This window comes from Wasmannia auropunctata, unplaced genomic scaffold, assembly GCF_000956235.1.
Source record: "Wasmannia auropunctata unplaced genomic scaffold, wasmannia.A_1.0 LD335828.1, whole genome shotgun sequence".
Lineage (NCBI taxonomy): Eukaryota > Metazoa > Arthropoda > Insecta > Hymenoptera > Formicidae > Wasmannia > Wasmannia auropunctata.
In genome coordinates, this window is record NW_012027062.1 from 804,873 (window position 1) to 832,586 (window position 27,714).

At 35.4% G+C, this 27,714-nt stretch overlaps 1 protein-coding gene across 4 annotated transcripts; it reads left to right on the forward strand.

Annotated features, from left to right (window-relative positions):
- Positions 1 to 27,194, forward strand: LOC105455899 (probable methylmalonate-semialdehyde dehydrogenase [acylating], mitochondrial). Of its 4 annotated transcripts, XM_011699602.1 has the most exons (9): positions 19,821 to 19,898; positions 22,927 to 22,983; positions 23,305 to 23,374; positions 24,078 to 24,277; positions 24,623 to 24,701; positions 25,002 to 25,369; positions 25,604 to 26,032; positions 26,340 to 26,618; positions 26,842 to 27,194. In XM_011699602.1, the coding sequence occupies exons 3-9, from the start codon at positions 23,350 to 23,352 to the stop codon at positions 26,941 to 26,943; spliced, it is 1,482 nt and encodes a 493-aa protein (XP_011697904.1). In that variant the 5' UTR covers positions 19,821 to 19,898; positions 22,927 to 22,983; positions 23,305 to 23,349; the 3' UTR covers positions 26,944 to 27,194. The 4 variants fall into 4 exon arrangements, with proteins under 4 accessions (XP_011697903.1, XP_011697902.1, XP_011697904.1 ...); XM_011699601.1 differs by lacking the exons at positions 19,821 to 19,898; positions 22,927 to 22,983 and adding an exon at positions 1 to 59; XM_011699600.1 differs by lacking the exon at positions 22,927 to 22,983 and having other exon boundaries at positions 19,799 to 19,898.
- The last annotated feature ends 520 nt before the right edge of the window (positions 27,195 to 27,714 follow it).

Here is a 27,714-nt window from a genome sequence, read left to right on the forward strand (position 1 = left end):
CGACCTACATTTATCAGAGACGGCAGTTAGAATTGCAATTTTGGGAATGGCACATGTATGTAAGTAAACACGCTCTACTGAAACAAAGGATAGTAGCGCGCGCGTTAGGGGTGTATAATGATACGATTTTACAACGGCGACTCCGTTAATGAGAGTCAACTCGCGGAATGCTTTTACGCTGACTCGCTCTTTACTGCGGGCGGAGCGCGGAATACGCTGCTGAAGTCGCTGGTCGTTTCGTGCGACAGAAACGTAGAACGAGAACAAATGTAGGCGTGCTCGATAGCCAGGTTGTTTTGGCGTGCAGGATATATATACGCTCGCCGTATATACAAGTACGGCGGCGTACGCGAGCGTACTACCGATTTCTTAATAGCGCCTTAACCTTTGCCTCAGTGTGCATTTTAATACAGCTTAGCTACATACATCGACAAGCGACTCGATAAACAGTCCGCGTTAAAGCTGTTGTGATCCCACAGTATACACAGGCGCTTTATCGTTACGTAAAGCGTGACAGACAAAACTCGCATAAATAATAATAAATCGATAACGTTGTGCAACTAAAAGACGGGTGATCAAAAAGGTGATACTCACGGTCGCTAAATCTCGATGCGATAAGTGGCTTTGCACAGCTAGCGTGATAACGCCATGGCTATGAAGAACGCTCTCTCGTAAAGCGATTTGAAGATAAATATCTGACGAAAATAAAATTGGCATTTCCTAACAATGCGCGCGCGTTAATTTATTCGGTAATTATTTGTGCACAATAGCAACCGGTCGGTCTTGAGTCAATCATGAGTCAGTGTCAATTAATGACAACGTCGTGAGGAACATTCCGTCTCATTGCCATGCCGGCTTGCGTTTGCATTCCGTTTAATTATAATAACAATAGCGCGCTAGGTTGACTAAAATAAAAGCGATAATAAGACTCGTGTCGACTTCATCGGCTCACTTCGCTGGCGGCATAATAACGAGATAATGAAGCTTACCATATTAAACAACACGCGATAAGGCACACAGGGCGATAAGACAACCGATAAGAGTGAATCTTTCAAACGAGTTCGCCGGGACAAGTCGCGACCGTAAAGTTGTATCCTGACAGCAGACTGTAGATGGAAAAGTAAAGTATTTCAATTGTATTCTATTGACTGTATTGTATTTCATTGACTTAATTAAAATTCCTTCAAGATTACGAAACAAATGTATATTAATGTATGTGGATATTAAAAAAAAAGATCTTGCATTCTGCGAAATTATCGCCATTCAAAACATATTATAAATAACAGCAATAAAAACTTGTCAGCCACATGTATAATAATCGATTTTTATGAAAAATATTAAATTTCTGACATGAGATTTTATGAGAGCCTGGTGTATTTTTCAATTTTTATATTTAATTTTATTTTATAATGTTAATTCATACATAAGATTACGTGTAAAAATAACATATCTTCTTAATTAAACACGATATTTCTTAATTAAATACAATCTTAACTAATCTCGTAAGCAGTTATATAAATAACTTTTTTTTATTTTTAACACACGTCAGCCGATTTCGGGTCAAACGAGCAAGGCCAGCCATGTAAATCCTTCTTAATTATACGTTATACATGTTACGAAAAATTTTACGTAACATTACACCATTGCCATACAGTTGCGAATTAAAATGTCAGCAAAATATGCGAGGATATATCATATTGAAATACGTCCTGGAATGTCCTTTTATATTTCGGATCTGCTCATTATATGAGCAGGTGTAATCGGATCGGATGAAAGTGTGTACAGGTGTAATCGTTAATGGCGACGAAATGTGACAAATTAAATTGGATGGAGTGTCTGCGACGAAATTGTTTTGTCGAGTCTTGTCATTTTAGGAACGTGCATATGTCTAGAGCCGAGAGCGCGGCCGCTCTTTATTTACTGAGCGTCGTAAGACACCGACTCTACAAACTTTTTGACGACCCTAAAAACATCTGAGAACTGTAGAATGGATTACCGAGAAGAAGAGTTCTAAAGTAATAAATAAGCTCTCTGCATAAACAAAATGCAATAGCAGTTAGCAAATAAAGATTCTCGATCGGATAAAGCCGATGTTTATGGACGTAAATAATTTTTAATCTTTGACCTGGAGCATAATTATAAAGCCATATTTATATATTTTTATTTAGCTATACTGCAGATTTTAATGTATTTAAAAATGCATTAAAATCTATATTTTAATATAAATTTATAAATTTTTTATGTATTTAAGATACGAACTTTGAGAATATTAATGCGACCTGATAATCTTTTGAAACTTATATACGCGACGCGATAGATTTTTCGCTCGTTATTGTAGGCGTTGTTGCAACGTTAAAATTTGACGACGTCAGATTTACTTCGAAAAATTGTAACGACAAGCTTTACAACTTTAAAAAATGAGTACGCCAATCGCGCGATTATAATATAAAATAAGCCGACGCTTATTTATTTTGTCCGCATAGAATGCGAACTCCAAGTGTCGATTGGAGAACGAGCTGGCGTGTCTAAGTACTAATTAGCCCTAATTGGCCGAGTGAGAGGAGGAGACAACTCATAAAAGTGTTGCAGCGGCTGCAACCGAGATAAAACGTTGCTCCACTCGAGAAGTTGCGTTCAACTCTTAAACATCATAGAAGTTTTACTCAACTTCATGATATATATACTACCGCGCGCCTAACGTATGTACTACACAGACCATTAAGAAACCAGTTCTCTATTACAAGTTTGGAAACGTTGAACTAAAAAAGAATACAATTTAAACGTTTTTTTTCTTTATGGAAACGAAGAGCGTAGAATATTTCGCGCATTGTAGGAGAGCTTGAGCTCTCAGGCGCGATCAAAGTGCAATTTCTAGTCGAGCTCGCAAACCGTGACGTGTCCGGTTTCGTCGGCAAAATTTTCAGCGCGTCGAGGCATATTTTTACAATCGCGTGTTTACAGAATAAATTTGCATAGAGTTAATGCCGAGAGAAAATTCCGCGCTTAGAGTGCAAGACGCGCCCGGGGAGTGGCGAGGCGCCTTTGTATCCGCGATATCATATTCGCGGTGTTGTTGGCTGTTAATTTACATACAACAAAAGAGAGCAAGGTATATTGGCGGGAGGCCTTGGTATACCGATGTGAGCCGCGTCGCAAACCGGGCCATTGTGTTTTGAGCCCGGCGCTGTTTGCACTGGAGAACGCATCACGCGGATAATAGCCTCTTTGTAATAAACTCGTGAAAATTAAACGATTTCGAGCCGTTAGTTCGTATCTCTTATTTCTTTCATTCTTTATATTTATTTTGCATTTTATTCCTGAATGACTTTACCGTAATAAATTATTTCGCCTTGGAGCGAAACGTAACCCGCTCGTATTACACTTGATCCGCGTGAATTCACGCGGTATGCGATTGAAAGAACGGTGGAAACTTAAGTCACAAATCGAACAGACAAGATTCATTACTTTCCGATTTTTTCGCTCGTTTCGAGCACAATGCAAGAATTTGCTTTTTTTTAATCACGTTTGCAGATATTTGATATATAGCGCTGCGTCACACAGCATAATTTTTCCACTAATCGATAATGCACGAGCGTTCACGGACGCGCTCCGGTAATCCATTATCCGCGCTATGTTATCACGATAAACTTTCACGTCACGGTTTCATAATCGCTCCGGGGGAGGAGGGGGCTCCGGATTATGGATGAATGACTTAATTTTATGTAACCGAAACGCAAAGAGCGTTTGTAATAAATATGAGAGATAAATGGCAAACGTTGTGTCGAAAGAGTCGCTTTTAAGAGGGAAACGAATCTCCTCGAGAAACATCTTTACAGCGTGGCGAGTCAATATGCCTGCAAAATTACAAAGATTGACTTTGCCATAATACTTTGCCATGTTATATTGATTCTGACATAAACAATCTGTGACATACCCGTAAAAACCACGTGTGGCAAAGAATCCGATTGCAGAGATTGAAAAATATGACGATAAAGGAGGAAAATCGTCAGTTTAAGATGATTCTCACAGATACTGTGCCGCGAGAAGTAATAAAACGATAATGCGATGATTATAAATTCTCGCGTACTTAATTCTACTTAATGATGCGTGCATAGTAAAAAGAAACATTACACAATCGGAGGAATCTTACCGTATGGTTATATATACAACGTATCCTCGTAAATGATAAAATTTCCTATTATGCAAAACGGTAGGTATATATCAACGGCGGGAAAATAAACGGAATAACTAAAATTACATTAACTTCGGTTTAATCAAGTGCAATAATATTGTCCAATGACTCTTCATTAATAATGCAGCTTCGAATTGTCATATTTTATTAGCACATCACAAATAAGTCCAGTATATCGATGTCTCTATTTGAGAGCAGATTAGATGTGAGATGTGGTAAAACAAATGTTATACAGGCGCACGCAGCGGCTATAGTCCTAATTATACTTTCAAATTTCATATATTAAATAGCGTATATTTGCTACTTTGCCAGTCACATGATTATTACACATGACATTTCGTCACAGATGAGACTTAGGATAACATTAGCATAATGCGTTTATCGCGAGTGGCCTCGTACCGCCGTGTCCGTTGCTTCGTGTTCAGGATTAAATATGAAAGGCTGATTTAATTTTCTGAAATTCCTGCAATTGACATGCAAATTACATTATTTTTGGAACTCATCAATTATCGACTTATGTTTTCGAGAGTCTCGCATTTCTTTTTGTAATTGATTATAAGCAAAGAAAGAAAAAAGTGATTTTTATTAATAAAGGATTGGATTTCGCACACACCAAGTATCACGTTGACTCTTACTAGTCCCTGTTTTCTTTACTTGTTTTTTAAAATTTGAGAATTAGATTTATTGTTTAAATTATTATTTGCGTTTATATTATATATATATATATGCATTGTATTTTAATTTAATAATGTAAATATTAGGATAATTTGTATGTAACATTTAATTATACTTTTAATTATACTTTTGTAATTGTCGGTAAAATTTTCCAAGTCTTTTCTTTTTTGATTTATATGAAACTGAAAGAAATCTCTTAAAATTCAGCAATATTTGCACACGACTGTGAATGCTTGAATTTTACAAAAATTACAGAACATCACAGGAGGCAATTACTTCCAGCAATGTACATAAAGCAGAATTCTCTGACTAAACATATTTTAAAGAAATATGATTCAAATTACGGCCTCTCGATTATTTCACTGGCTGCAGGTAAACGGAGAAAAATAAATAAAGATAGGATAGTCGCGTAAAATGCATCTGCGCAAAGGATGCATTTCCACATCGCAGCGTGGCTGCATCCCGGCAAAGCGGGCGTCGAATGAGACGCGCATACATTATAGTTGTTTTGCAGTTAAAAATTGCAATCCCGATGTTACGACAGCTTGGATTTTTTATAAACGTTTTGATGTCTCAGTGAATGCGAGCTCGTGGACAAATGATACATCAGAAAATCTTAAAAGCGATAGTAAAAGGTTCTTTAGGATCGAGTTAAGCTTTGCAGATGCATCGCGTATATAGGTATAGACTGAGCGAGACTGAAGCGATACGCGTCTGCGTCCCAAGACAAATATCGCCCAACAGGTTGCAGATACGTGCGTATGATTCATATCCGCGCCTGCGATTCGTTTAAATTCATTACAGTTTACTTGAATTAAACTTTTATTCAAAATCGTATAAATTTTTTTTGGATTTGCCTTGCACATCTGTCTCTCCTCAAAGGAAAATTGATTGCGACCTTTTGCTGGGGAATGTTCTTACAAGACCAGTGTGTCAGAGTTCCGAAAACCCGTTAGACGATTACTATTCGTCATGCAACAAATGTAGATAGGAGACGGCGCGAAGTACGGAGTAAATGAAAATGTTCGGTATACCTGCATTATGCCAGACCGCACGCGACGTGCCTTTTAATCACGTCGACGATTCTAATTGCTCCGCTTCGATTGCGTGGAAAGGAAGCGCGGCTAATGCACTTTCGATCGCCGCGAGTGTTTTTCCACCGGATAGCTCGCGATACGCGACGCACCCAACGTTAGCTCAGCCAATAACATCGATATCAATAAACGAGGCGGCTCCGCTTCCAGATAAAAAAAATGGAATACGCATGCGGATATCTTGCTCCGCCGGAAAATTGTTTTCCTGCTTTCTCGGCGTCGTCGCATATCATGGTACGCAGCACAAATACACGACCTATCGGGAGTCTATTCTGTTTGAAAGATTGCGTTTTATCGTTAACATATCGTTCGGTTTTCAAGGAATATTTTTATCGGCTCTTGGTATTTTTCGGCCTTCGACTTGGTATCCCATAATAATTTTTCTTACATCATTTATATCACTTAATTACAGGAGAAATACAAAAATAAACGAAGAAAAATCGACTGATTATTCCACTTTTTTAATCAATTAAAAGTCATATCAACTAAAATTTAAAATATTTATATTGTAAAATTACGATGCGCATAAAGTATATTTTATAAAATTAATAGAAGAATATTTAAAAAAAATTAATAAATTACAATTGAAATAATTTAATTTTCATTATTCAGTGACTTATAAATATAAATAACGCGAATTTATCTAAACTTAAGTCGTATTATTTATGATATGCGCAATAATTAAAATTTGACGTTATCGCGTTTCAATTTTCAAGAAAGATACGACTGTATTATGTAAAACGGCTGCAAAAGTAATAATGATAATTTACTGATGATTGCTCGAAGCATTTACTCTCGTCGTTTAAAAATAAAATGGGAGGAACTACGCGCCACATGAGCGTTATTTTCTTCGTCTTCGGTTATGTGCAGTCATTGTGTATATCTGATGTTTCCGGTGGATTTTCCCCTCGATGTTTGCATGACACTCGTACCCGGCATTTATGGCACCGCATCTAGACGCCTGTTTCTTGAAGGAGGACCGTTTAGCAGCGATTAGCAATGAAACGTACGTTTTCGAAAGCGAAAGTTAACGTGACACGTGATGTGTAATTGTCATAGATCTTGCCTCGCTTGCGCAATTTTCTCGTTCGCAGCTTGGAATTCAGGATGCATTTATTCGCTCGATCGTATTGTGTTTACATGCATCAGCTTATTTTACTTTATAATGTGAATGCAATAATTACAGTTCAACCATTCATGAATTAAAAGTTGAAACGTATGTATTGAATATCTCTCTATCTCGTCTAACAGACAAATAAATATTCGTAAAGTCCTGATTAAATAAAATACGCATTATTCGACATAAATAAAATCCCGCGAGATAATATTGAGAAAAAAAAGTGTGTTCCGTTATCAATGCCAGTTACGCGAGGGAAATGTAACTGCAATTTCTTGCAAAAAGGTCTTCTCTCCTCGCCATCCGGAAGACTCGTGAGCTCGCTTGGTTTACAGATGTAATGCAACATTCTGCGACAAAATCGAGAGTAGATCCTCAAGGAATTTTTACTTTTATGAGATAGACACGATGTTGCGCCATAGAGAGAAAGAGAGAAAGAGAGAGAGAAACATAAACTGCCTAACCAACGTATAAATACTTCAAAATATACATAAATACAAAAAGAGCGCTTCTATATCTGCTTCTCTTTACATCACTGGCAGTGAGATTTCCGCCAGGGGCCACCGTTCGGAAATCGAGCACGACAGGTCCGAGGCGCCTCTTCGTCGGAGGAGAAGAAGAAGAGAAGAAAGTTCGCCGATAAGTGGCGCAGCTTTCGAAAGCGAAAGTCTTCGCCGTGCGCTTTCTCGCGCACGTTTGCGCGACAAAAACATTGGGCAACCGGATGCTCCGTAGCCCTGGCCACGAAAATCCGCCGGGCTTCTTCTCTCCCTCGTTCTCTCGGCCTGCCGACCTTGACGAGTTTCGCGGCTCCCTGATTCTATTTTCAAATGTGCCCACATCGCCGTGCCCCGCGGAGCGGCGGCGGCGGCGGCGGCGGCGGCAGCGCGTCCAGCGAGGAAGAACGCATTCGCCATTTTCGCAATCTTTTTGCTCTTGCGAATTCTTTCATCGGAAAGTTAAAACACCCGAGCGGGAATCTTCCGGTTAATATATTCTTGATTTTTAATATCTGAAATCTTGTTTTATATGTATATAAGTATATAAATGATAATATTAACCTTGAAAAAAATGTTCCATTATAATCAGGCAAGTGATCTTCATTCTTGTGTTTGTTACACTCAAACAGAAAAGCAGAAATTGTTTATCTTAAATGCGAAAAGAATGGAAGAATTATTTTGTCGTTTTAATTTATTTAATAAAATATTATATATTATCTACTTCATTTTGACCGTCGTCATTTTGCACATCTATTACACATTTAGATGACTAGACAATTATTAGTGAAATAATTTTCAGCATCTGTTGTGTTTTTACGAAGTCTTTTTACGGATAAAAATTTCGCTTTTTGCTGATTTACTGCGGACATTATGTTTTGTACGAAAACGCGAGCGATGCATCTCGATGGAGGCGTGCACGTTAATTGTAAGAAGGATGAAAATTGGATGTCAAGGGCCGTTCTCGATTCAGTGTTTTGCACGCTAAATGCTATTGTCACTGACATTTACGAGCTCGTCTGCGCGCCGATGCTTTTTAGGCCTCGCGTTTACACGCTCCCGCACGATGGCGGGAATCGAGACGATTAAAGTTCGGTGGAGTTTAATTGGACGATATCGGAGCAAGTAGAAGCGCACAGTAACGAGAAGGTAATTAAGCAATTATCGTAGTACATTGGCACCAGGCACCCTGCTTCTGAACAACCGGCGCCGTCGCGCGATGCGGTCGGTTTATTATGTCGACTTGAACTTCCAGAAGAAGGGAAAGTCATGAGAAATTTGACAATTGCCACTTTCGCGATAGGAACACTCTTAGATGTATTTTCTGATATTCGATGCTTTATTTATCATCTAATAATACATTATACGCAACAAAGATGTTTTTTTTCCGAAAGAATCTCTCTGACGGTTGCGCAACATATATATATCGTCGAAAGATGTAAAAACACAAGTGTTCCAGAGTGGCCACCGTGTGTGCGGTTCAGTACGAGCGTGAAAGTTCGAAGAGATCGGCAAGAACTCTTCGAAGGAGAAGGTAATAATGCCTGGTGAAAAATGACGGGGCTGTGAAATATCGAGAGAGCGTGTACCCCCGGTAGTAGCGTCTTGAAAAGGAAACCGCGCGAGGGCAAAACCTCGGGTTCGCCCGAGTGTATAAGATTCGCCCAGGTACCCTCCTCGGTGTGTGCGCCGCGCGCAGGACGAGAGTTATACGTATATTGTGCATTACGGCGAGGAAAAACTCGCAACATGCGTGGGCAAGCAAACGGCAGCGCACCGCCGCTCACGTGCGTGCATACGTACGGGATTACGTACGCGCGATGGGGAAATTCATGGCGCGAAATCCACCGGGCGATACGTATAGATCGCATTTCGCGATGCACGGCATGGCACGGGGAGAAGAGTTCGCCAGCTTCGCCGCGGCTTTAGCCGCAAATTCGCAAAAACGGTTAACACTTTGCGGTAGCGGGCGCCTCTTGTTGATGTAAACTCGCTCTTACACCGTTAAAAAAAATCTTTGTGGTCTGTGCAATCCGTGGCGAATCGCATTTCAAGCCCTCGTGAACCAAATCCACGTGTGTGCGTGATATTAAAAGCTTACAGATTAATAATCATACTAATTAAATGTTTTAGAAATCGCTCTTCACTGTATAATACATTAGAACGTGCACGTGCTCTGGTAAAGTACAAACCCACACTTCCTTCATCTTTTCGGAGGGTAGGCATTCGCCCTTGAACGCCAGATAAAATATATCGCTCGTACGTGAGGCATCTGCCAAGATAAAATTTTATTTACAGTACGTATTTACGTTGGAGATAAAAATGAAATATCCCGGCGCCCTCGCGGAGGCCTGGTGCGTGTGCCGACGTTTCTTACCTGATCGGAATAGAAACATTACGACGTTCGGGAACGGTACGCGAGCGTGTGCGAATTTGTAGGCTCCCAGGAAGACTATAATTACGCTTCCTACCGCGTATAATGCGAATCGCGTGTAAATGAAGAATCAGGAATGAGTCACTTATGTAGTTTGCAGAAGTTGAAGCGACTTCGTTAGTAGGTTTTGCTCTTGCAACTCGTTATCTCTTGTGTTACATATGACCATAAGGCATTTACGTTGTATTAACAATATAAGCAGCTCAAGTACTTAACTTAAATGGAATAGTGATGTATATTCAGATCAACATTTGTAACACGAAATATTGATGTGCAATATCAATATTTCAATTATTAATTTGCAAATACTTATAACGATTGTATGATTTTTTATTTCACTAAAAACAAAATAAATCAAAACATATGAAAAAAAATATTTTTTTAGATATATTAAATAATTAACTTACTCTGACAAATTGATTTTTAAATCTGAAAATATTAATTTACATGTTTAAGAAGAATTCGTACAGCAGACTAACGTATTCTTTCATCGAAAAATATGTCAATTTTCTGTGATTCATGAGCTGCTTATATTTATAAATTAATAATTGAGGAAAAATTATAATTTTAAATATTAATAACACAGACTATATATACAAAAAATAATACACAACAACATAATAAAGATATTGTTTTTTGTACAGCTATTTGTGACTATCGAATACCAAAATATACATATTATTCAGAATTTTTTGCTGCAATATTTTTAATGCGAATTTTTCTTAAAATTCAATTCCAATTTTTCCTAAAACGGATTTCTCATTCGTGCAACAAAGCGCGTGAAGCCGAACGCGAGTATTTATCAGGCGAGGGACACGTGTGGGCGGTACGATAGTTGGAAAAATAGATCCGCATACGCACTCGTAGAAAGCTAAAAATACAATGAGGCTGCGAGCTAAACAACATCGATCCACGTGCGAAACTTCAGCCTCGCCCGTATGTTCTCGATTGAAGTGTAATTTCTTCCGCGTCCATATACGGCGTGTGCACAAAGTGGTTTAATCTCTTACAGAAGGCCGACTATTGAATTGATTTTTGACGCGCTTAACCACGCTTTGTAAAATTAATGGGCATGAGGTCTGATCCGCTCGAACGCGTCAAAATATAGCGGTCGATCACGCGGCTATTATAATTGTAAATACCTCGATTCTCCCGACACGCGTATACTGACGTTGATGATCCTATTCTCAGAGCGCAATTACAGGCATCTATTTACATGTTCCACATTCGCTCCTGTTAACCGCATGTGTAAATATATGGTTATTGAGAGAGGTCGGTCATCGTCGATATCAATAGGCGACATTTTCGTTTTAAGTATTGTGCTGTATTAATTGCGCAATGAATGTGCCGCATATCAATCTGCACGCTTCAATTAGTTTGAAACGCTCGGTAATTGGCACTCGGTAAATCGGCTTTGTGTGGCACACTTGGTACCGGAAGACTGTCTATGCGTTCATTGTTACCTCGTGATTTATAGCTAACAAGCATTCGCTATCGATATGTTTATTGCATCGTGCCACAATAATGCGCCGCGATAAATTTATATACGATACGAGTTTCATTTTTTTTTCCACTACACTTTCTATTCGAAAGTTACTTTAGTTTACGTACGTGTTCGTGTGCACGCATGAATTTGATTGTAATTACTTGATTTAAAAATTACATAAAAATTGTAATTACAATTTTCCGCGATTTTCCGTTTTTCCCAACGTACCTTTTTCCTGAACGTAAAATTTCGGAAAATATTTCACAGTAGCGAGACTGTATCGACAGCAATTAAAAGAGACTGGTTTCAACATATTTCACAGATGCCGGTAGATAGGCGGTGGTGTTTTCGCGTAATTAAATGGAAGATAAGATATACACGGAGATAAGATCGCGAATTCGTCTGCATAGCTCCCGCATCCGAGGCCGCATCCTCGCCTAACAGACAAAAAAGAAATATCCGAAAATGCAAAAATGTCGGCGCGAGCCGCTAGGCTAGCTCGTTGATTGCGACTGCTATAAATCGGCTGTGCGCGCCGGGGTCAACCGGACCCCGGAAGACGGTGCCTCGCCGAGTGGGGATTAAGGCGAGGCCGCGGTTGTGTGTAAGCGAACGTATAGGAAACATAATAAAAGTCAGTGACGGTGTTCGCTTGGGGATACCAGCCGGGGACGTTCCTTGATCGTTCTCCAAAAGGTGCCAGTCGCGCGTCACGGAGGTTGCGTTCCTCGCGCCGGGTTCGCCAGTCGTCGTAATGACCTTGAGGCCGGTTTCCCTGTTCCGCATTCTAAAAATATTTAGCAGCGCGGATAACTCGCCAGGATAAGTCGGCTGCCGCGTGTTTCAGGATCACAAATTGGAGAAATAATTACATTTCAATTTCTGCGTTTCTCTGTAATTACGTATCTCCAAGGTAATCTCGTCGAATCGGGATTAAGAGCCGAGCTATTTTAAAACTATTAAACTCTATGCGCTAAATTTAGCCGTCTAATGCGCATATAAATGCAAATACAATTTTATTTTAGAAATTTTATATTTAATTCAAGATGTCTGAGGTACAAGACGCAAAAGGAAGAATTTATATTTCTTCTAAATGAACAGAGATGAAGAAAGATATATTCTTTCCAAATGATCAAGACGTACTTCATTTTCTACAATAAAAATCTTCAAAGCAATAAATCATGTACTACATTAACAAATGAATTGCAAAGAGAGGGAGTATACTAATAATCTCTAATATAATTAATGTAATATAATCAATAATCTCTAGATTATTAGAATTTGATAACTATGGTTTTATATCAAGCGACTGAGGAAAATGAAAAAAAAAACGTTGGTACAACAAACAATGATTTAATAATACGTATAATATTTATAAAAATATTTATAATATTAATAAAAATTATACATACGATTCTGTATATTTTTAATTATTAACAATCTCATTACGTAATTAAATATAAATTTCGTTTGTGCAGAATTATCTATGCGACATTTCTAACAATTGATTGAATAATTACTCTCGTAATGACCTGAGGTAACCGAAGGCTCAGGTCAACGACGGCGACGAATTGAACTTGCAAATTTCTCGCCGCCAGCAGCACGCTCGCGAGAGAAAGAACTTTTAACTCTCATTGTGTTTGGACGATTGCCAAGAATCTCGAGAATCTTCCACGGACCGTGTAAACGTCGCGAACACGTTTCATACGTCACGGACCGGGCTCGTTGTTTTTCTACGTCACTAGCCTTACAAGATCATTAGATCGCTTCGCCGAGTTGCATATTAAAACTCGAATCGAATGCACGTACTTTCGATTTATATCCCAGCGTATTCGTGTATTTTCATTCGCGCGAGTACCGTTTTATTTCTCTTGAACGTCTGTAGCAGACGCGTTAAAAGCAGACCTCGAGATCACAAATCTGCTGAAACTCCCGCGCGGAAACTGGCACTTTTCGTACGACTGGCAGTAAAATCGAATGAAGCCGTTGCGACATCGAAATCGCTTTCTCGATCGAAGGAAACGAACGACGAACGGCATCGCCGGTATCGGTACGACATGGCACGACACGGCCGCGTCTCGGAAACGCACCTGCGGCGCGGGCGCATCGTGGCAGGCGTGCGTGTCGCAGCTTCTCGCACCACCAATTTCGAAACTGCTCGACGTCCTCGGGCCGGTGTCGTCTTATGGCATGTCGCGCACCTCACTCACGTGCGTTATTATCGAATTACCAGGTGTCTTGCAACGCCGGGTTTCGTAATCAGGCCGTTTCGTCGCGCTGAATATTAAAGCCGGTGTTACGCGAGAGCGACGCGAACCGTTTTCGTGTCCTGTCCGCGAACACGCGACGCAGGAGTCCTCCTACGTGCACGTGCACGTGTCCATTTGTGTATAATTAATATGTGCGCGGGACCGCAGAAAACTTCAGAGTGTTCCCACATATTAAGTTCTTTCGCCATTGTAGGAAAAGCTATGTTCTAAGAACGTTTGAAATCCGTCAAGAAAATAACATAAAGGGTGTGTTAAAATAATGCAAGATTGCGCATAAAACAGTTATAAAATGGACTGCTTCTTTTCCTTTTTTTTTTATTGTGACAGCTTTGAATAGAATATCATTATATTTTTCACATCGCTTTAGGAAGCAAAATTAAATGACCTCTATATTTTTAAATTTATGCGAAATAATGTATTATATTGTTTCACATTATTTCTCGAGCAAAATATTCCGATATACATTCTATTTATTTTACGAGTTACGATAGACCGAATATAACGGATGAACATGTGGTTGCGCATCATTTTTTCTTTCGCAATGCAAAGATTGGTTGAAAAAAAATATAGAGAAGACAGTTCTCATACGTTCAATAAGGTACCTGTTCTTAACTAAAAGAAGTGCGATTTGAAATGCAATCAACAGAAATAAGAAACGCTGCGTAGACAACATAACAACATCCTGCAGCCCGGCTCTTCGAAAGATTTCTCTGTGCGATCAGCATTATTCGAGTTATTTGCCCGTTGACAATCGGATCGCACGTGTACGTGGCGTGTCGGCGACCCACGTACACGTTATTCGATCGCACACGTGCGTACGTACGTGATTTCTAATCGGTGCGGCGAGAAATACGTCGATATGAATTATAAATACACGCACGTATGAACGTGTGGATAACCTGTGGATATAATGCATATACAAGTCATGAACTGGCGCGTACGTGAGGGTCCCTAACTGAAAAAGGGACGAAAGAACTTTCTACTTTGTCTAGGACAGGTGACGAACTTTCACGTCTGTCTCTTTATGGGATCCCCGTCCCAGAATCGAAACCTTCCTAAGCTCGAACCTTCCTTTATTACGTTCGTGAGATGTTTGCGCGGTCAGCAGTGTCTTAATCGAAAACGAGAATTGTAAGTTTCATCCGTTTCCCAATCGTGCGGTCGGCTGGAACAATGATACAATAAACGATGAGTAATAAGTAAAAATACATAAAAATAAGATTGCATATCGTATAGGTATTGCAATTTGTACAGGTTTTCTGGTATATTCAACATTTTCTATAAAATACATATAATTACGTTTTTCTAAATTTGTTAGATATTCTCTGCAGTTTTCCATTTCTTTCTCTTTAATTTCATGTGTAAAACTATATCTAAAATAGCTATGATATTATTTATAAAGTATTTTTATTCATTTTTCAATCGCTACTGCAATTCTACGTGCTATAATTTTATCATGAATACATTTGCATTAATAATTTAATTTACATTCTGGCGTTAATTACTGCACGTGTATGCTCGAGCGAAAAAGTAATGAGACGTTTACTGCAAGAAAATGCATATAAACAACTTTTATCAATTTTGCGAGAGAATAAGACTTATGAAACACGAACATTAATCTCGGAACTTTGCTTCGTTCGCCGATCTCGGTACACGATTTCACTCAAATCGGACACGTGACTCCGTTCCACAAGTATAGACGTAGGCGTATGTAAAGTAGCGGATACATGAGTCGAAGAGGAAATGCTATTTAGATGGCAACAGCGCCAGCCTTGCGTCGCACCAATTTATATTTCTGTTCGTTTCCCGTTACTAATTAACGCAATCCCTAGTTAATCCTTGCACGTTTTTATATAGCTTAAGAATATGTAATACTCTTAAGAAAACATGATTTCTATCTTAATATAAACGATTATATTTATCTCTCTGCTCTCCGTACGTTTATTTCAATCTTACTATAGAATTATTTAATATCGTATTATGTAATTTTTCATTATTTTTCTCATTATTATCTAAACAAATAGCATACACTTTTTACGAAAGCGTAATAACTTAATTATATAACAAGATGACCACATTTAATTTACTATTTTTAATTTTATTGCAAAGCAAAATTATTTTTTACTTATATACAAATAACATATTATACAAAAATTGATTCTTTTTACTACAGATTATTATACTATAAAAATGTTGATTATTATACTATGAAAATGTCTTAAATATTGTATACCTATAAGTGTAAAGAATATTTATTCTAACTTCGGCCTTCGTGCACATGAACGGCGATTCTGTTTCTTATAGATCAATATTTTTTTTTAATTTGCAAAACAGTAGTGACAATTCGAAGGCTGTTTAATTTGCAAAGTGGTCTGCGTTGTACGACTGACTTAATATTCAGCGTGTCGAACAGCGTGTTACAAAACAGCATTACGATATCCTTTGCCGATAACATAATCTTTACACAACTCAGCTCAGAAAACTCTTATAGGCAAGCAGGCAGAAGTAGATGCGTTAGCAACCATCGTGTTTTTTCAATGTGAATATGGATGTTCGTTAAAATATGTTTTATTTGCAAATACTTTTTGCTTAAAAGATTACTTGGCTTCGTATTCACTATCTTATTTCTTAGTGACACGAGAATTGTACAGAATGAAGTTATAAGCCTTCGTTGCGATGTCCGATAAAAACAATCAGTTTAATTTATTAATATCTCTTCTTATTTATCTCATGTAAGTAAAGTCTCATGATTTCAAGTATTGCACTCAAAAGACATCGATATAATTGCAAACGTATAAATTCATTTATCTACGTTGTCAGCATCATTATCATTAGAGATAACGATATAGATTTCTTAAAAGATCTTGTTCAAAGGAATCATTGTTTTCTGTTGTGCAGAGAATTAATGTAAAAATATTTTTTGCCAAAAAAAGCATAAAATTCACTGCAAAATGGAAATATTTTAAATTCATAAATCAATAGTACGTTCTGCGCGATGCATTATATGCCTTCATACGTCAGTCGCATTCATACAAAACTAAATCGTGGGAGCATCGCTAAGAAGATTAACGTGATACGTTAAATAAATTGTTACTCCGACAATATCCAATTTGATAAAGTAGCTTGATTAGAAGACTGTAATGGGTTCGGCATCATTCTCGGCAAAGCGAAACGCAATAACGACGCGTGGAAAACAACCGTGTATGTGCCGTTTCGCTCGCGGCGATCGGCGCCGAAGAGATTATCGTCGTCGTTATGTCACACGCGACCTGACAGACCGACTCCCGTTTACGAGAAACATATATTTCGCCAATGCTTTTCACTTTTTATTATTCCATCGACAGCTGACACTACGACGAACGGTGGCGTGCATTCGAAATCACCGTTTCAGAGTAGGAAGCATAGCAGTTCTAACTTTGTACACACGATTATCATCTTGTATTTGCGATCTACAAGTTACGGTGGTCAAGCATTTAGTGGCAATGTGTAATTCATTGCGAGTGGTCGTTCGTGCATAAAACAAGGCATTCGACTGCTTCAGAAAAACTATAAATTTTTCATTGAGGATTACAATTAACCCTCTTTGCGGCAACAGCGTTTAATGAGTAGTTAAACGTACAATTAAGGTTTCACACATTTTTTTTGTTTTTCTTTAACATTCTGTTTGAATGAAAGGATATAATAATAATAGATAATAACAGATATTTTATATTTTTTTTATACAATATAGCCTTACATAATCTGTTGCTGTTTAGAACTAATCTTTGCTATAATGTATATAATGCTAAATAATTTTTAATATTTTAATTTATTTATATATTAATTTATATATTTCTATACAATATTAAATTTTTATTTGTATAATTATATATATACATCTACAATCTATATTATAGTTTAACAATTAATGTATATAATTTTCTTTTCAAATATCTATGAAGTTTAAAATTAATATGAATCTTTGACAGATTATGACTTTAAATAAATTAAATATTATTTTAAATTAATTAGATAATCAACACACAATGAAAATTTTAAAATATGTTACTGTTAATAAATATTAAGTTCGAAGCTTTTATAAATAAACACGCAACTTTGATGATTATACGGAAGCTATAGAACTGCCAATAAACATTTCTACAGCGAATAGAATTAGAGAAGAGATCTAAAAAGGAAATTTAGAAAGTTGACATCACTGAATTCACAATATATTGTCGTCTGATTTATAATTTCTAATAACGAGTTATACTACTAAATTGTAATTATTGCTAATGAGAAGCGCACGGTTTGTTTGTGTTTGCGAGCTGGGTTTCCAGGGCATTTCACTTTCCTTGCACACCACACGTCGACGTGATCTAGAAATTGCGCGTAAATGTGTGCAAGTAGACAGTCGAGCGGACTGTCTACTTTAGCATAACGGGTAGGACTTCATTGCCTCCGATGATTGTCCGCCAATCAAGTCCCATATAATCACATGACGTGTACGACCGGCAATCGTTAGCTCAGCTTTTGCCTTCGATACTTCACGCACGCACTGTCGATCGCGGAATCTGAACGTGGACAAAAAAGTACTGTTTACAACATTTTTACTCTCAACTTAATCAGTCATCCTGACATACGGGGACCTCGAAGATATTCGCAAAAAATTACTTCTAGCAGAAGACGAAGTATCACGAGTATTTAAATCTTGTGAAGTTTATAAATTATTTTATTTCTAAAATCATTTTATAATATTATTTTTAAAGCTGTTTTAATAGTAAAGCGTCTTATCGCGCGTGAAAAAGACTTGTATAATTTATCGTGTATAATATTTTGTAATATATATATTGTATAATTTTTTTATTCAATATATAAATACAGTATACGACATATCGCTTGCATTCTAAAAACCAATTAATAATATAAATTAATTATTAGTATAAGTTTAATTATATACATGTATACTTGTGCTATTTCAGTATTTTGCAAGAAATTATATAAATATTAAATATAATTCTATGACGTATTATTTATATTATATTAACTATAATTCACAGTTAATATAATATAAAAAAATCTTCTCTTATAATAATATTTTAATAATAATAACTTATCCTTGTAAATACCTATATGAAATATTAAAATTGAATTATAATTGTGACTTTAGCTCAATTTTTAAATATGCGTCTGAATTATGAACAAATTAAAAAAGTATATTATAAAGTGTACAGCAAAATGAAATTATTCATTAGTAAAAGTTTATGCATTCATTAGCTGTCCAATGCAACATTGCAGCGACATCTGAAGCAGTGAATAAAAGTATGTCTACTTTGTGCAGACGTTTTCAAGTTTCCAACAGATGATCTTCATTAAGAATGTACCATTTTATCCAGTAAAGATAACACATAAATTAAATCATATTTAGATTTATAGTTATGTTAATTATTTTTTAATCGAATCAATTAAAATTATGTACAGAAAATTGGACTGTACATATATTTATTAACCATAACACGTTATAATAATATAAAGCCACTCTATGTAAACAAGTTTCTCATAACTAGAAAAATATTTTCCATAAATTTATTTATGAAAAAATATTGATCTTAATAATTGATTCTCTTCCTTTAGATTACTTTTTTTTCTTTTCAACATCAGTACTTTTGGACGCATTCAAATTTTATATATCGAACTACATTTTTAATATATATTTTAAAACAGAAGTAAATTTAGTTTCCAAGATGGCTGTTCTAATCTATCACATCTAATTGATATCTACAATAATAAAATAAGTATTTCCATACTCATAAATAAATTACTACCGATTTCTTATTAAATAAAAATCGATCGATGTAAGATCGTATTGCAAAATAATTATTCGATCAATCGAGATGTTTATTACGTCGATAGCTCTTAGCCATTTTTATTTCGTTGAACAATTAGAGTCGTTATGGTTCGACTTATCGCACCACAGAGACATCGATCGTGCAAGATGTTCTAAACAAATATGTACTATCTTGTTGGAAAACATCGTGCGCCACGTCGGTTAAATGTAAGGTCATTTTTTCGATATGAATCATTCAGTTCCAAGCTGCTCTGTCGAACGCGTTAACTGAAAGGCATGGCGCTCCTCGCGAGAATCGCAAAGTATGAGGTATGAATACTTATATATGTTGCCGTCGCGCTCGGTATGCTGACTGTCATTTCGCACGCTCTTCGAAAATTCGTTGCGTTGCAGCTGCAGCTGCAGACTGCATTTGAACATATTAGTGCAGGAAATCGGACCATCTAGTGGGTATCCGACGAACTGCTCCGAGAGGTCCACGTTAGCGCGAAAATCGATCTGCAAATTGTTTCGCGAATGTTTTGACAATTTTTCAGTGTATTTTTTTTTCAGTATATTTAAACGACTACTTTTGTATTCGCAACAGTGAATATCAAGTGTTTTCAACAGATTGACATGAGTATTTGAAGGAATTGTGATATTTGGCTTTATTTATTATTCCCTGCTTTGCCCCGTTGTGTTAATAATTATATTTTTTAAAATTATTTAAATAATATTTTTTAAAAACAATTAAAATCATTTTTGTACAAAGTATAAAAACATTTATTTAACATTTTATACTTTGTGCAAAGTTTTTAATTGTTGATTAATAAAATCCGAAAGTAGATATGAAGCAGATTGTGTGGGTTATTATGTACTAAGAATATATATTCGAGAAAACACCTTGGCCTCTATTACGCTTGCGAGCTTAGAATAAGAAATTAATCTGTATGTTAGATGCTAATTTATTAATGATATCCCAGATAGCACAGAGAATGAAAAAAAAACTCAGTTATATGTCACTAATTCTGAGTTCATTTTCAGATGCAAAAAGAATTCTTTTTCTAAAAGGGATTCTTTTTGCACCTGAAAATGAACTCAGAATTGGTGACATAAAACTGAATATACTAATGAATTCTTTTGCGCTCTGTGTGCTATCTGGGATGTCATAACGGTGTCATAATGTGTTTATTGACGCATACTCGTACTATAATTTTTGAAATAAAAATTATTATAGATATATTAAATTACATGTAAAACAATACATATAATACATATTTTATAATAATTTTAAATTAATTTATAGATCTACATGCTTTATTAAATATTCCGTTCTATAAAAAAAATCTTTTCGCGTTTGATGTAACTAAACTTCGCTGCTGCAAATGTTATCTAAATGAGTAAATGCGCTTATCAAGAACATATGACCATATGTAACAACTGAAATATCTGTAATCCGATAACCCAGGAAAACTTGTTTACTGTTATACAAATTTAACGTTATGTATTTATTATTATCATATGATATAATTTAAAATATATTTGAGTGTTGTTGAACTTATATCAATTTAGAGGTAATATTTTAAACAAAGAAAAATGCTTTAAAGAAATTTTAGTTTATTCAAAATTTTGATAATTATAATTTTTGTTTTCGAAAGATCATATATTTTCTCGCTAATTTCAAATATGTTGTATTTGGCAATTATAAAATTTAAACGAAATATATTATTCTTTCTTTTAATTATTTTGTTTAATTAAAATAAAATACATTGTTAGAATCAGTCTAAAAATGCAAAATGTTTTCGTTATTTTGATCGTCCGGGATATATCAATGTGTTGTAATAAAATGTATGAAGTACGATCGTCCGACCAATTGATCCTCAAGCGACTATGACGTCCGCAAGAGGAAAATAACATTACTAATTTCTGTCGCCATAGAGCTTCTTAACTTCGTGTAGTAAAATGACACAGTTGCCAACAAAAGTAAATCGTCATATATTTATTAACTTGAAAACATCGTTATCATGTAAATTTGCTTGCCACTTGAAGGTATTCAAATACCTCGGATGACGCAGCTTTACTGACTTATCAATGCATATTGATCGTATGATTGTGCAATTTTTAAATAAAATCGCAAAAGGCCCTTTGTGAAAGAAAACGCTCACATTTGAATAAAATGAAGGATATTTTATTGAAATGCAATAATAAATATTCATTTAATCGGCCCGCTTACTTATATTAACTTTTAAAATACTTTTATATTTTCATTAGCTTTCAAAGTATGTATATTCAATTAGGTATGATGCACGATAATTAACTTAAATTGCATTTAATTGAAGCAATATCATTTGCTTTAATACCTTTAAATTAAACAATATTTAGCTGTGTTAATCACACAAATTCCCAACAAACCATTATTGGTTTGTTAGATAAGGGGATTCTTCGAATAGCGTGCATGGTCGTTTATTATGAGCGTGCTTACATTACTCTAATTACGGTAGTCTAATATGAACCTTTGCGAATTGGAAGATAAGTCGTTTTTGTTATTTTAATTATTTAGAACTAACCACATAGAATTCAAATTAAATATTAGTTAAGAAAAAATTGTAATTATTAAAGTAGATTTTGGATACATGCAAACAATGAATGCAGTAAAAAACATTTTGTATTTGTGTTAGAAACAATCTACTCAAATCCTTGTTAAAATTTTGTGTTGAATTTTTAATATATTCGAGTGGTAATTTAACACAATATGATTATGTTATTTAAATATTTTGTGTTAAATTAATATTCAACATTTTTTATATCAAAATAACACAATTTATGAAGTGAATAAATCACATAAAAATAATGTAATGTATTTAACGCAACGTAAATTAATAAAATACCTGTTAATTTAAATATCATAAATGTCAATTTTAGTAAAAAAAATATGCTTTCAGAGTTTGTTTACAAATTGTGTTAGTGTTACATTTTTTTGTTAATTTTTATATAATATTTTATATATATTTTTGTTACTTTCTAACATATTCATTTTGTGTTAAATTAACACCAAAATTTAAATGGTCCGTTTAGGACACATAAAATGTGTTAAATTTAACATAAATTTTCCAACTGTGTATGCAGGTTTCCAACAGAATGTGCGGATATCGACAAAAAAGTCAAGGTTTACGTTTACAATTATTGTTAATAAGTCATTTTGTGATGCGAGGATAATTTTGAATTTTTGTTAAACTGTTTCTGGTACCTTTCAAGCAAGAAATTATTTTATTTTCTACTGAAATGTTAAATGTTTATTCTAAAATATTTTAAATATTATTTTTTATTTCTCTCATTCAATGTTTTTTTTTCTTTCAAGGTTTACGTTTGACCATTTCATGATGAGAAGATAATTACATTTTGAATGTTTATTTAGGTAGAATATTTTAATGTAAAATACTATTTTTCCAAAAAAATTTCCCTCGCTCGTATTACCCTTAGAAGTGCCCATATTACCTAGAGATTAATATGAGCACTACGTGGGTAACAGGAGCACCTCCCACCATTTCAACATTTGCAACATTCAAAAAATCAATTCCAATACCAAAATACATACGACATCAATAGACTTATCAAATGGTAGAACCAAAATTTTTTTATTCTTCATTGTGCAAGAAATATCAAAACATTTTCAGATACTCATAATACCCAATCCTATCTTAATTTTTTTGTACCAATTAGTATGAAAATATTCTAGACACGGTTGACCAGATCCTATAGCAATGCTGCTCCGGCGGTTAAAATGTACATTGATGGACAATTCGTAGGTAATTATTGTTATAAATACTTTAATTCTCTACACATTTATCAATTTATCACTTTGTATTTCTTTCGATTTATGTTATTCTTAGAAATTCTTCCGCGTAAAAAAGTATTTATTTTCACGTAACTATAAAATATTATTATAAAAGTTCCATACTTTTTTTGTGCAAAAATAATAAAATCTTTCCTTCAGTAATTTTAATCAGTGATTTAAACTTACATTTATATATATATCAATAGTATATTTCTATGTATTGATAGTATTGACATGTTCGGGATAAAATGCAGTTTAAATATTTATAATAAAATGTGTCAGACAGACAGCCGTATGAGAGAATATTCACCCTTCTGAAACGATAGGATCAATTGAAGTTGATATTTACATATATCTTCACGCAAAATGCACTTTGCGTTATTACAATGTGATGTTCACATCACTTACATGATATACATGTCAAAAATTGTATGAAGATTTATAAGAATATCAAGGAGTATAAATGTCAATAATTTTACATTAAGTAGATATTAATTCAATAACGCTGTTTTGTTAAATTAATAATAAATATGTACATTGGTGGAAAATCTAATTATCGCGCGATATCTGTTGCACAGAAATTTTATTAGACGTTAATTAATTATGTATTTTAAATTGTTCCAATGATATAATTAACGTATAAATTTATTTTTTTTAAATCGAATTTTTTTCAGAATCAAAGGCCACAGAGTTCACGGATGTCCGCGATCCAGCAACAAATCAATTGCTGAGCCGCGTTCCAAAATGCACGAGAGACGAGATGGAGAGTGCGGTACAGAATGCACGAAAGGCATACGAGAAGTGGCGGAACACCAGTGTGCTAACGAGACAAAATTTGATGCTGAAGTACCAGGCTCTCATTCGCGAGCACTCGGTCAGTTTGCATACATATCAATACATCCTAAGATCTAAGTTAAAATAAGTTTTTTCATAAATTAATATCACGTTGGAAAATTAGAGAAAAGTGAAAGAGAGATGATAATACGTCATATATTCGAATAAAAGATGATTAATGAGAGCGGCAAAGTTAAAAAATTCGGTAGCGTGACGGCAATAATAACGGTCAAAAATAATAACGAACAATAGTGGACGCCAACCACTGTGCGAACCTTCGTCACCAGTAATCGCAATAGGTGTTGCAAGAACTATTTTGTTACTGTTTTATCTTTATTTCTATTAATTTTTATCTTATTTTTATGTGCTATTCACCTGTCCACAGAAAGAACTAGTGACGAATATCGTAAAAGAAAATGGAAAGACTACAGCTGACGCGGAGGGAGATGTGCTTCGAGGTCTTCGTAAGTTTATTGTATTATAAGTTATTTAGATTTTATTATATAGATCGGGCAATGCTCTAATTTACTATTTAATTTATAATTTTTTTAATGATTTGATTAAAATTACTTGATAAAAATAAAGCATTAAATAAATATGGAAGAATTTTATCCCGATATGCTCAAATATTATTTTAATTCTAATTTAAAAGAAATAGGTAGATTAAAATGCAAAATGTATTTGTGATATTTAAAATTATAATCATGATTAATATTCAATATTACTGCGTGGATATCGATTGATTTTTAATTATACGGCGGCAGAGGTTATCGATGCGTGTGTGTCGATTCCGATGCTCCAAATGGGCGAATCCACGCCCAACGTCGCCACGGACATGGACATCATTTCGTACAAAGTACCCCTCGGTATTACCGCATCCATTTGTCCCTTCAACTTTCCCGCCATGATACCGCTTTGGTCGTTCCCGATATCGGTCGCATGCGGGAACGCCGCTATCCTGAAGCCATCGGAGCGGGTACCAGGTGCGTCCATGATCCTCGCTGATCTCTTCACGAAAGCCGGTGCACCAGCTGGCCTTTTAAATGTAATACACGGCCAACATGCAACCGTGGACTTCATCTGCGAGCATCCCGATATCAAGGCTGTCTCGTTCGTCGGTTCTGATCAAGCGGTAAGCGAAGATGAAAAACGAGATCAGGAATAAGAAATTGTTTGTGTTTTATTGTGCTACCACATAGATCGAACTTTTCCTTCTCTTTCGCCTTTATTAAAAATTTGTCCAAGATATTTATTGTTGTTAAAATGTATGTTTTTCGTAAAGTTTACGATAAAAATATTCCCAGTTAAAATAATATAAGATGTAATCAGACATGATAATAAAATCAATGAATTCGTCAATTTTCAGGGCAAGTATATTTACAAACAGAGCAGTGCGCATGGCAAAAGGGTACAGTGCAACATGGGCGCTAAAAATCATTGCGTCGTTATGCCAGACGCGAATAAGAACAAAACGTTGTCGCAAATCGTCGGGGCGGCTTTCGGTGCCGCCGGGCAGCGATGCATGGCGCTCTCAGTTGCCATCTTCGTGGGTAAAGCCAAGGAATGGATACCCGACCTAACAGAAGCGGCGAAAAGGTTAAAGGTAAACGCTGGCCATGTACCCGGCACAGATCTAGGACCTGTTATATCGCCGCAGTCGAAGCAGAGGATCCACGAACTGATCGAATCCGGTGTTAAAGAGGGCGCGAAATTGCCTCTCGACGGAAGAGGTATTGTTGTATCTGGTTATGAAAACGGAAACTTCGTTGGACCCACAGTGTTAACTGATGTTAAGGTATGATGTTATTAACTGATGTTAATTAAAATAACTATACTAATTTAAAAATTAATAAAGCTTAAGTTTTAACTTGTAAACTAAAAATTAACTAGAAATTTTCTGAAAGAGCGTTTTCTTAAGTAAAAAATTAATTTAATTAAATTCTTCATGGCTTATGAGTTTTTATCTATTGATAGAAATTTCTTTATTCATCAAGATTTATAAGATTTAAAGTCATGCTGTATTTTAGTTCACGTCATATTTTAACTCAACACTTCTCGTTATTCCATTTAATTTATATCACTGCTTGATATGTATGTTGCAGCCTACAATGAAGTGTTACACGGAAGAGATATTCGGGCCCGTTTTATCGTGCATATTCGCTGACACTCTTGACGAGGCTATCGACATCATCAATAAAAGTCCTTATGGCAATGGCACGTCAGTTTTCACGACAAATGGGGCGACAGCCAGGGCATTCGCGAACAGAATCGAAGCCGGCCAAGTTGGCGTTAATGTTCCTATACCCGTCCCCCTGCCGATGTTCAGTTTCACCGGCAACAAGGGTTCCTTCCTCGGTGATAATCACTTTTATGGAAAACACGTGAGTACCTATATGTAACTTTGCGTGCCTTTTTATTCTGCTAAGAATCAGTAGTCCATTTATCAAAATTTATCATATTTGTAACTCTTTATAATATTTTTTTAATTGTAATTAATAAAATAAAAATATCTCATTCTCACAAAATTGAAATTGTTCTGTTTAATTACTTTTTTTTGCTATTTTAATAATATAGTAATGCGTGCTTTTATTAATTTTATTTTAGGGTGTAAATTTCCACACGCAAACGAAGACAATAACACAGCTATGGAGATCTAGTGATGCCACCGATATCGCGTCGTCGACGGCGATGCCTACTATGCAATGAGACTGCAATTACGTGTGATTTTACGATATATCAGAATATTATTCAACTTTACTGTGTGTGTGTGTGTGTGTGTTCTTAAATTTAAGTAAAAATGTATAAAACTTAATTCTGCAGTTCATCTTACGCAGTTGTAAACAATGTCTTCCATTGTTACGTACAAATTTGTTACTATGAAATATTGAACATATTTTCATGATTTAGGTAGACTGCATATATTTTTATAGACTACAATAAAGTAAATGTATTCCAAATCAATCTTTTATTTATGCCTTAAAAATAAAAATTTGATTTCATTAATTACAAGAAGTTGTGTATAGTATAAAATTAAAAAATTCATGCCGATATATCTGCATAATATTTATGTTCAATTATACATATATCCTAATTATTATTTTAAAAACGTATTTCAGAAATGAAACTCCTTATAATACATTAATATTATCGCGAAATAATTATGAAGAATTCTAACGCGCATCCATTAAAAAATTCGTTTATGCTAATGAACATTTAATAAGATAGAAATGCAATAAGTCGTGATAAATTGCGAAGTTTTAATTGGAATTCCCTTAATGCATTAATGCAATGTATTAACTTAATCGGCAGAATTCGTACAATAGCAAACAGCAAACGCGCAACTTTTTTTTTCTATCGATCAGCCCTCGCATATTAACGATAATCGCGCGTGGGCGGCACCGGGCGAAAATACGTCTAAAATTTGATGGCATAACCGCCGAAAGAAGTTCACGGTCGACACTTTCCGATTCGTCCTTG

What these genes read in the sequence shown, in the direction of transcription:
- LOC105455899 (XM_011699600.1), top strand. Translation starts at nt 19,866, where the DNA reads ATGGCGCTCCTCGCGAGAATCGCAAAGTATGAG. An exon ending in CGAGAATCGCAAAGTATGAG is followed by an intron (nt 19,899 to 23,304) that starts GTATGAATACTT and finishes AAAATATTCTAG; the next exon opens with ACACGGTTGACCAGATCCTA. An exon ending in ATCACTTTTATGGAAAACAC is followed by an intron (nt 26,619 to 26,841) that starts GTGAGTACCTAT and finishes ATTTTATTTTAG; the next exon opens with GGTGTAAATTTCCACACGCA.